This window comes from Zingiber officinale, chromosome 5B, assembly GCF_018446385.1.
Source record: "Zingiber officinale cultivar Zhangliang chromosome 5B, Zo_v1.1, whole genome shotgun sequence".
In the NCBI taxonomy this organism is placed as follows: Eukaryota; Viridiplantae; Streptophyta; class Magnoliopsida; order Zingiberales; family Zingiberaceae; genus Zingiber; species Zingiber officinale.
This window is the reverse complement of record NC_055995.1, coordinates 11,076,543-11,093,177: the sequence shown is the minus strand read 5'-3', so window position 1 is coordinate 11,093,177 and position 16,635 is coordinate 11,076,543. Positions and strand designations below refer to the sequence as shown.

Here is a 16,635-nt window from a genome sequence, read left to right as displayed (position 1 = left end):
AATCTGTATCATTGTAGGCAATCAATTCTCGGGAAGACTAACGATATAAAAGAATACCATGTAGAATAGTGCCTTTAAGATATCAAAGAATTCTCTTAACACCTTCCCAATGATGTTCAGTAGGAGCATGCATGAATTGACAGGCACGATTGTAAAATATCATAACCTAATACTAAGGTTCAATGGATGAATAACTTTAACAAAATTTTTAAAAAAATTTAAAAAATTTTTGAGAATTTTTCAGAGACTGTATGGTATAGGTTACAGGGATCAATTATGGAGCCAAGGGAAAACCTATTTAAGCTACCCCATTTAAGTGAGGATAAGTTTGATTTTTCATTTGTTTTTCTTTTCTTTATTTTCTTTTTCCCTTGCGTGCCCTATTTCTCTTTTCTTCCTTCTCCCGTCGCCGAACTCGCCCGATTCTTCTCCTCTCTTCTCTTCTTCACCTCTTCGGCTCCTCCACCCGATAGCGTCGCTGCGACCCTTCTCCTCCTCTTCTTCTTCCCCATCTCCTCTTCCCGTCTTTGCCCTTGCCTCTACCCCGATTTCCCTTTCTCTGCGTCTTCATCGCCACCGACGAGCAGGGAGCAACGCCAAGCGAAGGTTTCCTCCCCTAGCCGATGTCGTCTTTGTGTTGAAGACCAGATTGGTGACGCCGCCGGTCGAGGTAGGGTTGTCGATCTCCTCCCGTGCCCTAGGAATCCCCTTTCTTCGCCCTGATCTGCTTCGACGTCACATCAGCCACAGAATCGATGCCAGCCAATCGTCGGCACCATGTATCCATCAACGACCGAGGCCCCTTCTCCACCAATCGTTGGAGTTCTTCCGGTGGTTGTTCTCGTCCCCGAGTCGCCGCCCTAGTATAAGTGGGTTATCTGCCAAGAGGTGAACCAGAGCCCTCTTCCTGATTCATTGAAGTCGTGCCCTAGCCTTGACCCACCGCCGCCTCTACGAGGGCTATGTCGATCATCGCTGGAGAGGAAGAGTTAGGTAACAGGTTTCCTTACTCTATTATTGTTGATTGGTATTTTCTTATTTGAGGACGCAATTGGTGTGTTTAAGGATGTAAATATTGTGAATTAGGTTATTTGTTTGGAGGGCAATAGCCGCTCTCCCGATCGTGAGTGAACAGGAGAGACCTTGTAATAGGGTAAGTTGTTGAGTATTGGATTTTTATTTTAGCTTAATTTGAATAGATGCTAGTATGGTTGGGGATAGATAATTTTGTGGTTTCGGAATGAGTGAGGTTTGGGTTGATACCCCACATCTGTGATTCTTTTTGGATGATTTGATTAGGGTTTTCCCTAAATAATTTGGGATTGAATCTAGCTAAATAAAATATATATATATTGATTGATGCAGGACTCTGATTCGAGACGGGTGTCTCGACGTCAGATTGGTTCGATTTGATCTACATTTGAGGCGGGTACCCTGACTTATCTCTTTTGATATGTCATTTTGATATGCATAGTAGATTTTAACAAGTAGTAATAATTATGTTTATATCCGCATCGCTATGTCACTATTTGTTTCCTGAGCATGCCTTGTTTGTTACCTACTTGTTTTGCATACATGCTCTATTTATTATTTATGTCATAGAGGTAGTGACATATCATGCCTTATGATATACCGGACTAGTTAGTTACCATATCTGACCCGTGTACCTAGATCTGTTTATTTGATCTATTTATTTTTGGTACATATTTTATGGAGGTAGATATGGTCAAGATTTGCACGCTTAGTGTCATGCACCATCTTGCATGATTGCATGTTGTGCGATTGGTAACCCCATTATTGTTGAGTTCATCGCCAGTTACATGAATCTACACACACAACAACTCATGGGTTAGTGGTATATCAGGCAGGGTGTGTGGTAGTTTGCTCTGTCAGTGTTCCGCTGGTCCACTCATGGGTAGCGTGACGCAACGTGATAACAGGTCAGGGATCCCTCCTCTGGACTGTCTCAGGGAGATGAGAGCATTGCGCTCCCCCACTTATGATTTGAGGTAGAAGGATAGGTGTACTCCGACAGCATCCTGTCTACTCAGTCACTCAGCAGGAGCAGTGATGGCTAAGTGCACGGTTATCATAGCCCTACCCACTCGGTCTCACCATCATGTGTGAGATGACTGATTGGCGTCAGGGGTGACCATGTCATTTGCATCATATGTATTATTGCATTTATTGCTTATGTTTGCTGTATTTATTTGCTGCATATTGGACGGATGCATATGATTACATGCATATAGGGACATGTTATTTTCGGTCTGACGACTTATCCTGATAGGAGGTCCTGGTGAGTACAGCTTTTCCATGTTTCTTTCAGTTTTGCATTGTATATTATCTCAGGAGACTGTACGTATATTTATTACTATTAGTTATCACTTGCTATGCATGTCAACTTGGTATCCGCTGAGGAGTTGACTCACCCCATTGATATTACCATTTCAGGTTGATGTTGTCGGGAGGTTCCAGTCGCTAGTCCCCCATCACTTCGTGTTGCGACGAATTTTGGTTTGCGGACTTGGGTTCCTTATTTGTGTTGATATACTATGTTGATTTATATACTTGTGATGTTGGATTGTACTCGAGGATTTTATCGAGTTTTGATTTACTACTTATGTTTTCCACTACGTTGTTTTCTCTATTGTGTTTTTCTTTTTCCGTTGTGTAGTGGAGTAGGTGGATTTTCAAATATAAATTGCGTGATTGTGTCAGCCAGAGGCTGAAATATATAAACTGCGTGGTTGTTTAGTTGTATTTTATTATTATTGTTCCGGTTATGTTGGCCAAGGTATATGTGGCCCAGAGGGCTTTGTAGTAAAGTTTCAGATTGTCACCCGTACAGGGGAGATGCTACCGAAATTTCTTCTGACAGGGACTACCTGGGGCGTGACAATCTATTTGGTATCAGAGCTAGGTTGGCGTGTTCTGTTTTTCGTGTTCTAAATTTTCGGATTAATCTGATACCAATATTTTTGGTATCAGAGCGGGTCTACGATGTCTGTCTGATGTGTTATGGATTTTTCGAGTTAATCTGATACCAATATTTTTGGTATCAGAGCCCAGTTTTGTGAGTCAATCTGGGTATTTTCGTATTTGTACGGATTTCCGTTATATTCATGTTTCGGAATTCCGTTTCGGATTTGTATGGATTTTCGATGATTTTCTTGTTTCGAAGTTCCGAGGTCATAAATGGGGGCTGGACAGCGACGGAACATCTCCAGATAGAAAATAGGTAAAATGTTAATTTTTATATTTTTGATACTTGTAATATTTGCGTCATAATTTAACAGATATGAGGGGACGTACACGTGTTCCCGTGCCGAGACGTGGTGCAGGACGACCACGCAAGAGGATGTTGGAGTCCCTTGCAGCAGAGTCGCCAGAGACATCTGCTGGGGTCGAGTCTGCCGGTCAAGGACAGACTCCTCATGGTACTGCGGGCACGTCGGGCTCTCAGACTCCGATAGTTTCAGAGGTATCTACCCCGACCGTCCCACTCCTACCGTATTTACGATACCACCAACGGTACCACTGGTATACCTAGTGCCTACTCCGGTCGTGCCCACTGCGTACCCGGCACCCCCCGCCACTAGTGCCTACGGCATACCCGGCACCACCGCTACTAGTGCTTACGGCATACCAAGCACCACCGCCTTCGGTGCCTACTGCTCACCCGGCACCCGCACTAGCAGTAGTAGTTGCTCCACATCCGGTACCACCACCTACCGCACCTCCAGCCGCACCCACTTATGTTGACACTGCAGTGCCACCAGCGGCACCTGCCCCTGTTTATGCAGCAGCACCGGGGATACCTCCACCGGCCTATCCAACGGTACCACTTGTAGTACCAGCTCTAGTGGTTCCGCCAGTTCCCGCAGCCGTCCCTACTCACCTCATTGATATAGTTGCAACACGAGCTCGGATCTCAACTTTGGCAAAGTCGATGAAAAGTCGATTCACACTATTTCGAGGAGAGATCGATCCAAGTGTGGCCCAATCCTGGATATAGACCATGGAGCGGACCTTCTTCTACATGCCTTGCTCCGAGTGGGAGAAAGTAGAGTTGGCTATTTTCAATTTACGGGACGAGACCGATATCTGGTGAGATACGCAGCGCTCCATCCTAGACGAGCATAACATTGCCTGGGCGAGTTTCCTCCTAGGTGCAATTTGACCACTTAATCATGACCATTTTTATCACCTTACTCTGTAGCCTTTAACCATTAGGTTCTTGGACTGCATGTAAGATATCACTCAACATCGAAAACTCCTACCATTACTATACTATCCTCGAAAGTTCTCCCAAACTTACTTAGGAAAGAAAATTCGAAATTTCTAAGACATGTTATGATCAAAAGTTCAGCTACAAACAAAACATTAAGGTCCTAAATTTTTTTTTCAGAATAAAATTATTTCCGATTCAAAAGTTAGAAGTTAACTGCTATACGGTCATTTGAAATTAAGAATAAAAGTCATTTTATATTGGGGGATATTAGATTGAGCATAAAGTTAGTCATAACATTTTGACTCCTAAAGTAATAATTGATTAACTCTAAATAATTTTAATCAATATTCTCCATGCTACGTCAAACCTCAAACTTAACATTTCAATAAATATTTCTTTTTCTCATACATATAAGATATAAAATATTTAAATTTACAGATTTGAGACTTAATTCTGTGAACTTCTCAAAAGTAACATGAAGCAATTATTTTTAGGACGTCATTTGAACATACTTCTACCTTGATAATTTTTTTTCCTGATTCAATTTATAATCTAAATGATTCGGTCAACGCATGTAATGTCATAGATTTGGTAGACACGTGATCTCGTCTTATCCTGATTTTCTTTTTATAAAATGTTAATGTTATTTGGTCATGCATTTATTATTTACTTCTTTGTTTTTGCAAACTATAATGCATTTTGGATCTTTTGTAAGGATTTATTTATTATGCTGGAGAAAATAAAGGTAAAATAAATTAGCCGACTGTCAAAATTAAATCAACCAGATCTAAAATTACAAGAGGATAACGGAAGTCGTAATAATTAATAACTTTGCTTTAACAAATAGATTGACATGTATATTAGTCTCCAGTTTATTAATATTCTCTCCTCACTGCTATGATATCACAGTTGGATATCTAAATTGTCACCTCCACCCAGGGGCATAGCCACTTTCAGGAGAAGGGTGCGACCGTCTCTCTCAAATTTTATTAAAATAATATATATATATATATATATATGCATAGCCACTTTCAGGAGAGGGGTGCGACCGTCTCTCTCAAATTTTATTAAAATAATATATATATATATATATATATGCATAGTCACTTTCAGGAGAGGGGTGCGACCGTCTCTCTCAAATTTTATTAAAATAATATATATATATAATTTTGAAAATCCTTAGCGTCACTTTAAGTAGTTGATTCATCATCATTCAATGTCGAAAATTGAAATTGATCACATATTTGGAAAGTTCATTATCTAAGTTATCCATTGGTACCACTTCTACGAGAAAATATCACAATTTGAAATAAAATATATAATAATAAATGGATAAACTAAATTATAGGACACAAAGTAAGGAAGCTAAATTAAAATTGAATCAAATTTGAACTAAATTCAACGAGTAAATATGGAGATAAAAATTATGTTGGTTCAAATTGAAATTGAAATTGATTTGAAGTTGAGTTAGGACCGAACCAAGTTTAATATTTAACCAAGTTTAATTGATTTGAATTAGGATATTTTTGACGAAACCTTTCATTTTTTTTCTCTCCCTCTTCTCTCTATACATGTTGCATCCCCGCTGTATCATATGCAACCCCTTCACCTATTCCTCTCTTTTATTCTTTTCTTTCTTATTTGTTTCTTCTCTTCTCCAACATTGGTAAACCTACAATATTTTCCTCTCCTCTTCTGAAGCACAAGAACTTTTTTCTTCTCATTTCTCTTCTCCAGCAAGCAAGAAATACAATACCAATTGCTGCCCTCTTCTAGCAACAAGATCAAGTAGCCATCAAACCCCATATCTTCTTCTTCTTTTGGTATCTTTTAGGATTTTATTGGCACAACAAAATAATCATGTTTTGTCTTACCTTGTTTTCTTTGTGTTATTGCTGAGCTCATCGAAACTAGTCAAGATTGCTAACGAAGAAAGTAAAGTTCTCCATTTTTTACTTCTTCCTCTCTATTTTATCTTCTCTATTTTTCTCAAAAGCAATGATCTTCCAAGAATTGTAAGTTATTCCTTTCTCATTTCATAAATTTTTTAAAATTGCCCCTCCTAATCGAAAATCCTGGCTACGCCCCTGCCTCCACCCATGGTTCGATCTATATATTTCTAAAAAAAAATTATCTAAATAAAACGTGTAATTAAAAAATATCATGTCCATCCTGATTTATCCTAGTACTCGATTAAAAAATTCATGGAATTAAATTAATCATCTCAGGACTAGTGAACTAACTAAATTTATTTTTTTTATTAATATCCTTCATTTTTTTATATTCCATTTTTAATTTTTTTTTTAACTAAACATTATAAATTAATTAAAAAATCAGAATCTATAAGTAAAATCTTAAAAAAAATTAATTTGAATATTATAACGGAATTATGAATCCTAAAAATAAAATCTTAAAAAAATATTTTATTTAATTTTTTAATTTAAAAGAAAAAAAAAAACGCAGTGTGGGCGCCTCTCACATGGAAGGCATCTCCGTGCGTGAGGGTTGCCCAGTGTGGGTGGCCAAGATAAAAAAAATAATAAAAAAAAAATGTTCATTAACAATATCCAAAGAATTAAACCCTGTTAATATATATAAGTGTTGTAATACCCATTCATATGTGCTAAACCCTGTTAATATATATGTGTTGTAATACCCACTCATAAGTGCGTGTTCAAGTTGAACAAAACTACATCAAATTTAAAGATAAACCCTTCTTTATTTTTGAATTGTTAATCAAATTAAATCCATTTGCCATATAAACTCAAATTGCCACAAATTAAAAGATGAATCCATTCCATATTCTTTAGAGCTTATAAAGTCATTTTATGCATTTAATTTCTAATTTTGATCAAAATTAATATGTAAACTCGAATTACTTAAATTTCATAAACAAAATTTCACAAATAAAACTCCATGTAACAATTTTAACAAACACTACTACTTTATAAATTAAAACCGGCTTAAATTTCACAATATTTCTTGCACCATCTATAGCTTTATGTTATAATTTTGGTCAACTTATGCTTATATAGCAAAACAAATATAATTTCAATTTCTCTAATAATAAAACACAATAAAATAAAAAATTTAGAATTTATCTAGAGAAATGTTCAAGTCGAACTATGGATGAAGCACCATCAATGATAAGTTGCAGTACCAAATGTTCACAAACAATCCATGGACTATGAAGAAATGATGAATGGAAAATGTTTCTTCCCAACACAAGCAATTTTTATTTGAAGTAACTAAGTAGCGAACCTTCCCCAACCCCAGCTTCAGGAACTTGCAAATTCAGCCTCATGGCCAAGTGAATAACTGTGCTGGCCGCAAAGGGATTTACGAAGAAAGCTTAGCTCTCAGCTCAGATGCCACCGCATCAATGAACTCTTCGGTGTTCAGATACTTTTCTCGAGTGACGCTGAGCAAACAGGCACTTTAATTAGAAAACATGAAAAGAGTTGTTGCTCAAGCAGTTGTAGTAGATAGAAGCTAAGAATACCGGGATCCATGAATGAGAAGCGCTAGATCTTTGGTCATCTTCCCAGATTCAACAGTTCCAACACAAGCAGCTTCCAGCTTTTCGGTGAAATCAAGCAGTCTGGCGTTGTCATCTAACTTTGCCCTAACAAATCAGCACAAGGTATATCAAAGTGACTCAACCATTCCTTCAGGTCGATGTTACAGTCGCACCAAGCAGGGGTTGTGCAAACTGAACAAGCCAGCAAAATATTTCACGTAGGAATATTTTGTCATTATGACGTCTGTTCCTCATTTATACTTTACAACAATTTTAAAAATCAAATATAGAAATTCAAATGAAGCATTGATTCCATTAATCCATTCCATAAACCAAGAATAGATGTTCCTATTGCATTTCTTGTTTATTTCATTCCATAGGAAAAGTTATTCAATCAAACACCTCATTAGAGTACATGTCAGAATCCTCTCTTTCTTCCAACATTTCCATCGTCAAAGTAAACAGAGTTTTAAAAAAAAAAAAAATTAGCACCAGGTATTGAGTTCAGTGTTGTGGAGGCAAAGATGCAAAGCAGAATGCTCCGAAGCTATGGTGCAGTGTAAGCACACCTTGGGGCTCCCCATAAGTAAACAGAATTATTTGATTCCATTTCTTGATGTTTCATCAACTATTTTCTCATACACGAACCCTAACTTTTCTCGCATTTGCAATCAATATTTTCTCTGTCCATTTTTCGCAAATGGAATCCTTAAGGTTACTTCAGTTTGAGGACAAGTAAAATTATATTCCTCCAAAGAGCTCTAGTATTTAACATCACGCCACCAAAGCCACTCAACCATTAGGTCATTGCTACATCTCCAAGAATGAAATGGCACATATGTTATCGAATGGATCTACTGACATTTTTTCTGTTTAAGTGATACTTTTAATTGCGTATAGCAAGCTAGGCACTGATCAATATTCATGTTCCAGCTCAAGAATGAGTGTTATAGTATATAGTTTAGTCCCATATGGAACAATAAGTCATTAGGTATTATATTGATCTAATTACTCATTAGATGATTGGGATAAACACTCATAAACAAGGATTAGCCATAGAATACCTTATGACATAATTAGTCATAGGTATTATTAATGTTCCAATAGCCAATCTTAGATAATTAGTATAAACATACTTTTCTATTGCTGCATTATTATCAGCAAGGATTAAGACACTCTCAAACAAAAGTTCATGCTGGATGATTTCCTTATGACATTAGTAATCAATCATAACGATGAGAAAAGAAATTCACACCTGTGAGCAAGCCCTCTTGACCAGGCAAAGATGGAGGCGATACTGTTTGTACTAGTTTCACCACCCTTCTGATGAACACGGTAATGGCGTGTAACTGTTCCATGTGCAGCTTCAGCTTCGATGGTCTTTCCGTCTGGACACACCTAATATTCATGCCAATTTTTGGATTATTGTTTTTTAGGTCAGCAGGAATACTCCAAACCTCACCATAATGAAAGGCAATAACAGCACTGGTTATTCTTATCAAGGACATTTAAACAACCAAAATACTTGATAATTGAACCTAAAAAAGGTTGGTTTTTCTTATCTAGTTTTCCTAGGGAATTTGGGCCTTGTGCAAAAACAAGTTATCTAGGACAAAGAACAAGCCAAATCATCACACTTACCTCCAGTGCACAGGTCAGATCCAAAATGTTCAATCAAGTAAAATATGATCAAATTTTTGACTAATTTGAAAATGACCAATGATTTTATTTTCCAAATGGAAACACACTTAGATGATATTAGTGATACTTGCACATACCAGCACTGATGTCATCAGACCAAGAGACCCAAAACCTGTACAAGAAGGATTATTATATAGTTAAAAATTTGGCTCAAATAAAGTATTTAATAAAGATGTTAAAGTTTTTAAGGGAAAAAAAAAACAAATGGGTGATGGAAAAGAGTACTCAATATAATTCAAACCTTGAGCTAAGAAATCACTCTGCACATCTCCATCATAGTTTTTGCAAGCCCAAACATAACCACCTTCACTCTTGAGTGCATATGCAACCATGTCATCAATGAGACGGTGTTCATACCTATCAAAAGAAAATGCCATAAGATACTTGAAACAGTGGGAATATGTCAAACATGATTAAGAAATTCAGAAAAGCTAACCAAATCCCTGCAGCCTCAAACTTGGATTTCCATTCAGTTTCATAAACCTCTTGGAATATATCTTTGAACCTATTAGATGAGACATACAACAAAATGTGTAACTAGTCAGATTTATCAAATTGCAGTTTTATCATAAAATCTTTATGATCAAATTGCAAAGCATAATAAATTATAAAACATAATACACACCTTCCATCATATTTCTTCAAAATTGTATTCTTAGTGCTGAGATAAAGTGGCCATTTCTTTTGTAAAGCAGTAGCCATGGAAGCTTCAGCAAATGAGCGAATTGACTATACAAACAAAGATAAAAAATTAGAATTGTTATAGCAAACCCATATCATAAATAGAAAGGTTAGGTTACTACCTCATCAGTATTGTACATCGATAAGGCAACTCCGCCTGCTCCAGTGAAGTTGTACACCTCGAGTTCAACTTCCTCTTCTTTTCCTTCTGAAAGTAAAATGATGATAAAAGTTTATTAGATGATAAAGTAAATCAACAACAGATGTTGGTTATAAACATGAAAAGAAAAGCATACCAAAAATTAATTTGAGCTTGCCAGGTCCTTTAATGACTGTATCAGTCGCCCTGTATTGATCACCAAAAGCATGTCTTCCAATGCATATTGGCTTTGTCCATCCTAATAAAGTGAAATACAAATTGTGATAGCAGATACTGCAGGGAGCATGAAGTGATTTTCTTTAGTACCTGGAACAAGCCGTGGAATATTTTTGCAAATAATTGGCTCTCTAAATACAGTTCCTGCAAAAAACACAAGGTATGAGTCAAACTTACTTCTTATCAGAGCTTAGATACATGAATTACTTGAGCAATCTCACCATTCAAAATATTTCTAATTGTCCCGTTAGGGCTCTTCCACATTGATTTCAGGTTGAACTCCTTAACTCGAGCTTCATCTGTCAATAATAAAAATATTCAAATTTAATGAGTGCAGATTTTATTTTGGTCCACAACGCATAAGATCCATGCAGCTTTCTTTACCCGGAGTAATTGTTGCACATTTGATAGCTACATTGTATCTGCAACCACATCAAAATAGTTTTAACAGGGGTTCAATATACCATACTGTCAATTAATAATCCAAAACACATTGGAGTATTGCTTAACAAGCAATTGACAAATAAGCAACTGGCCAATATCCTAATATCATGTCTACCAAAACTGAGGTTCAAAAAACTGATTTAGCACACTAAGTCTTCCTAAAGTTAATTTCAGATTCTAAGGCATGGTTAAGTACACACTGTCATTTCTAAAAAACTGTCAACTCAATTTATCTGAATCGCTAGGGTTTGCAAGCCTAGTTGGTTTGATTCAGTTTCTACTTTGATCAATCCATGCTTGGCTGTAACAAATGTAGTCTCTCACAATATATACATAATGCCCAAAGAAGAAGGAACAGAAATCCAAATGCTAAAATTTACTAAACCAACTTGACTTATCAGTCAAACGCATAAATTAGTAGAAAGAGTAAAATAAGAGACTTTGAGGCCTACTTAAGGGTGGCTTCTGCGCTCTCTATTGTGACTTTATCATCTGTGGCATCACGGTGAGGTAAGCCCAAATCAAAATACTTGATATCCAAGTCCAAGAATGGAAAAATGAGCTGCAGTATAAAATTCCACATATTGATAGATTAGCAGTTACTTATTTTCTGCATTATGAGCTCTCTTGCAAACTAATAGACAAGGATCTTAAGAAAAAAATTCAACTGATGTTGACAAGAAAATTATCTATCACCTTTTCTTTAATCGAATTCCAAAAGACTCGGGTCATTTCATCCCCTGCCATAGAGTAAGAACTCATCATATTCAGGCATGGATAAAGACCATCATAAATCAATTGCAATGACATTCTTTAGTAGAAATTTGACAAAGCATTTTCCAAGAAAGAAATTTCTAGAGAAATGATTCAAAGTTAATCAATGAAATAACTGCCTTTGTTATGCACAAAAGAACAACAGGAGAGGTTCTAATATCAAGAATTAGAGGAGAATGTAAATACTTAAGAAAGGCAACTCAGTCACTGAACATGTAATTAAGAGAGGAAAGAGATTCAAGTGACAAGTAAGGATTAGCTTGCAGTAACCAATTCCCTAGAGGTTATTCCATGACCTCCAAAAGGATGTGTCATATGCTTGCATGAAACATGGATGGTTTGCTAATTTGGTACATCTAAGACATTGCAGAAGTCCCCAAATGTGTGCCACAACAAGTGACCTGAGTGATTATTTTGTGTTCAGCCCATGAACTGCTCTATGCTAGGCTATGTGACTAGTAAAATTCACACCATTTATCAAACAGTACCAACTTGGCAGTTGAGATAACATTTGGGACATATAGTGTATGTTTAATCAAATGCACTTCATGCACAAAATTTGACACCATCTGGGCATTTAAAGGGGGGAAAAACTAGGTCCTTTAGACTTCTTTTCGTGTGTGTTAAGTAGAATATTCTTTGAAACGTATCAAGCCAACAAAGAGAATCATGAAATTATTAATGTTTTAGTTGTTTCATAAGATATTATGTTTAGTGACCATGAGATTAATGATTTTCATTTCGAGGATGGTAGTTGAATATGCAACACGAGTAAAACAGGAATAAAATTGGAGGATACCATATGATTTATGTATCAAATGAGCAATTATGATGATCTGAACAAAGTATGGCAGACAATTTCAAGGGATGTAAATAACCCTTTACATGATTATCTATGTTATTCTTGACAACTTAGGAAAAGTTATATAGAGAGAGAGATGTAACTTAAGGGGTGAAAAAACATAATTGCCAACTGAAGGAACTACATCTGTGAGGAACTGAAGATAAAGAAGCAAAGGACAGAATGAGGAAAAGCTAAATAAGATTCTGAAATTTAGCAAATCACAGTCACTGATCAGAATGCCAAATTTACATAAATGTTATGTCTGATGTCGGTTCTAACTTTCAATTAAAATGATAAACCATCTAGAGATGTCAGCGAGAGCTACAACTCACTAATGTGAAAGCAAATTTCATTGCAAGAAATGGATGTCCTAAATGAAATGTTTAGTCAGCCACATATTTGAAGCAATTCACATAGTTAGCAAGGGTTCATAGTTAGGAATAAGATAGAAGGTCAAGGTTCAAACTTTATAAGGACGTAGAGTGAGGTTATTATTTAAGTAATAAAAAAACATTTGTTCATATGTATTTGGTAGTGCACCTTATTTTCTCCACTTCTTTATGTAGATTTGGCTACCTCAAAAGATCACTGCTGAGACCATATTTAAAATATGGAACTGGAAACTAGCATGATTCAAATATAGATACAAAAGCAAACATTACTATAATTCTTTTTCTAACAATTTAAGACACGATATCCTATCTCTTGGCAGTCAGCCTGGTTACTGAAGTATTACAGTCAGAAACAGACCCCAAAAAAACAAGAGAAAATATCTGCGCTCCCATTGCAAAATTCAATTCAGAAACCTTTGAGAAGCTGTTCGAAGATTTAACAGTTATATCCCAAGGAATCCATTGGTAATTTAAAAATGATGATCAACGACAAAAGTTATATGGCACAGAGCGGAAATGCCCTAAAATCATTATTGTCCCTGAGGCATTCAGTAATAGGCCAGATATAATTGGGAGCCCTTGTTTTTCTTTTGCAAATTTTCTTTGATTTGACAGAGCAATATAATTTTTATTTTATATCCATCCTCCTGATTCATGAAGACTACAATTTTACAGGACATTATAAATCTTTGGCGTGTTAATTGGACCTGCACGATGATCTCCTAAGCACACAACCGTAAGAAGAACACGAGCACAGTAGAAAGCGTGGGCCAAATGAGGTACCATTCTTTCCTATTGATCCAAGACCTGCACGCTGAATTACTAATCAAACTAACACTTGAAAGTAAATACGAGACCAAGGGAAAAAGTGAATCTTTTTTTTTCCTCTTGATCCAAACGACGGGTTTTATGTTTCTGCTAGTCGACAAAACACCTCGTGAGAAAAATAAAATGAAATTGTGTTAAGCGAAAACTTTAGTAGATCCACACAACCAAAAGGTACAAATTTGGCGTTATCAACCCATGACAGCACAGAACAAACAATAAAAGATCTTGAAAACAAAAAAACCATTCAAAAGAATCAAACGAACAGGGAATAGATCAGATCTGACGGAGATACAAAAACGACACGGAAACAGGTGGTTAGGGAAATGGAGACGTGGAATTCCAAAAAGTACTCACCGTCCATCTCAACGATGGGGTTGGCGACCTTGATCTTCTCGTACGCCATCTCTAGACGCACGGCCAACAGATCGGGCGGAGTTGGACGAGGCAGAGAGAAGAAACGGAGCGGAGTTGGACGAGAGAGAGAGAGAGCAAGGAAAGCAAGCAACCGGAAGGAGCCGCAACCCCTCCGTATCTATATAAGGATTTGACCCAGATCTTCACTTAATTTGCAATCTTAAAACTAAGAGGGGCAAAAGGCAATTAAGCCTTGAAGCAATATCTTGTAATTTACCCTCTTAACATCAATTAATTACATACAGCCAGCCCCGGGATATGGTATTCTTAATTAAAATATATTTAAAGAAATTTTTCTTTAAACACACAATTAAAATAATGAGAAATTTATTTATCATAATTTATATACTTCTATTTTACTGATATTATGTGTTTGGACAATAATAAATGATACGTGATGAATTTGTTTACTCGCGTCTTATTTAAAAAAAAAAATTAAAAAGGAATATTATGAATCTCTTCCTTTTTAAGATATATAATTCTCCTCCAAAAAAATCACCCTAATTTTGTCAATATTTGCAGTATTCCTCCCTTACCTAATCCTATCTTTTTTTGTTGACTAGTTGGCAGTTGTTAATTACAACAGATCACGTGCTCTGCTATTAGTCTTCGAGCCAATCTTTACGTGGAAAAAAACATTAAAAAAAACTCTTTTTATTATAATTGTTACAAAATGTTTTTTTATTTATTATAAAAATATTTTATTCTGTCTTTCTATATTTTGTTTTTATACTAGTTATAGATCATAATTATTATATAATTATAATGATTATGATCTTACCATTATAATAATATAATATTAATTAATATTGATAAAAATAAATTGCTTATGTTGTAGCATTTATAACTATAACTAGTAGTTGTTATAAATGATATTCATGATAAAAAAATTAAACATTTATATTATCAAAGTTATGAATTGCAATTGATGTTTTTTATGATACATTTGATTTAATCTTGATTATATAATTATTTAATAATTATATAAGAATAAAATATAATTTAATATTATTTAGTTCAATATAAAAAATATAATAAAAGTTTATTTATTTAAATTTTTTAATATATAACCTAATTTAATATTTATTATATTACCCTTAATTATAAAATTAAATATTATTATTATTTACTTTATTTTTTTCTCTTTTTAAATCTTAAGATTTTTTTTTTACTTTAAGTTTTTTTCTTTTTGAATATTACATTTTTTTTTCTCTTTTTGAATCTTACGTTTTCTGTTTTTTGTATTTAACTTTACGTTTTTTACTTGACTTTATTTTTTTTCCCCTCCTTTTTTTCTTTACCCATTACGTTTTTTTACTTTCCTTATATATATATATATATATATATATATATTGAATATTTTCAAAAATATAAATTTATTTTTAAAATAAAATACCACGTATTTTTTATTTTATATTTAGTTTTTATAATTAAAAATATAATTTTCATTATACAAATTTTAAAGATATTTTTTCCCAAAGTATAAATATCGGAGGATATTTTTAGTTAAAAAATTTTATTAACTTCGAAATAAAAATAAAAATATTAACTTTTTAAGGTTTTTTTATTCCAAATTATATTTTTTTTATTGAAATGTTACTTGGGAATCATCGATTATCTAAATTAAATAAATTTTTTATTAATAATTTTAAATGAATAATTAAGATTATCAAAAATAACACTTAATCAAACACACCTTAGGATATTGTGTGATGACAAGAGGCTTAATAATTCTTCCAAGACAGGGTTCAATTCCATACAAAACGTATTTGTAATAATTGACTTTCTAGTGGTGCATGGATACCACGTAATGTTTTCTAGATTTATTTGATGCACAAAATATGAGGCCAAATGATACTTTGTACATCTTTATTTGAGAAGTTGTGGGTGACCTGGCATGGCAAAAAATCAACCCTAATGTGCTAGTGTTTGTGATTTAAGAAATCAATCCCAACGTGTTGATGTTTATATATATATATACATGATTTTGTTAAAGTACGGACATGCACATGCGGATTTGTCCGTGACCCACACATGCAATTTGATATTTAATTTATTTTTTATTTTTTTACCATCGTCATTCTCGTTGCTATGTGCCGATTGTGCCAGCACTCCTCGCCTCTGTCCGGCCGGCCACCACCCATCGATCGCCATGCCTCCGGCCTCCCGCCACCCGCCGACCACCCAGCGGCCACCCGCCGACAGCAAGAATCTCGGTCGAAATCCGACCACAATCGCGGTCGCTAGCATGGTGGTCGGATCGCAGCCGGATTTCGGCCGGATTTCCGTTGCAATCCTGCTGCGAACAGGCGAGGTCTGGCAGCGACCGGATTCCGGCTGAGATGGCTCCTGATTCCGGCCGCGACAAGAATAAATGGACCGGATTCATGTTATAGTTTGGACGCGATGGCGCCGGAATCCGGAAGC

General features: G+C 35.4%; 1 protein-coding gene across 1 annotated transcript; it reads right to left on the bottom strand.

The window, feature by feature from the left end:
• Positions 1-7,346: 7,346 nt before the first annotated feature.
• Positions 7,347-14,322, bottom strand: LOC121984118 (isocitrate dehydrogenase [NADP]). The gene is made up of 15 exons (XM_042536911.1): positions 14,149-14,322; positions 11,653-11,696; positions 11,409-11,518; positions 10,897-10,934; positions 10,734-10,811; positions 10,603-10,656; positions 10,433-10,534; positions 10,259-10,344; positions 10,081-10,184; positions 9,892-9,960; positions 9,697-9,812; positions 9,533-9,567; positions 9,010-9,152; positions 7,737-7,859; positions 7,347-7,655 (listed from the first exon to the last, which is right to left on the bottom strand). Exons 1-15 carry the CDS (start codon positions 14,195-14,197, stop codon positions 7,574-7,576), a joined length of 1,233 nt encoding a protein of 410 aa, XP_042392845.1. The 5' UTR covers positions 14,198-14,322; the 3' UTR covers positions 7,347-7,573.
• Positions 14,323-16,635: the final 2,313 nt, after the last annotated feature.

Bases quoted from the DNA above. Each gene is read 5' to 3' on its own strand.
- LOC121984118 (XM_042536911.1), bottom strand. From the start codon at position 14,197: ATGGCGTACGAGAAGATCAAGGTCGCCAACCCCATCGTTGAGATGGAC. The intron at 10,812-10,896 runs GTAAAGAAAGCT...TATTATTGACAG, and splicing joins ATGTGCAACAATTACTCCGG to ATGAAGCTCGAGTTAAGGAG. The intron at 9,153-9,532 runs GTATGTGCAAGT...CATGAATATTAG, and splicing joins GTCTGATGACATCAGTGCTG to GTGTGTCCAGACGGAAAGAC.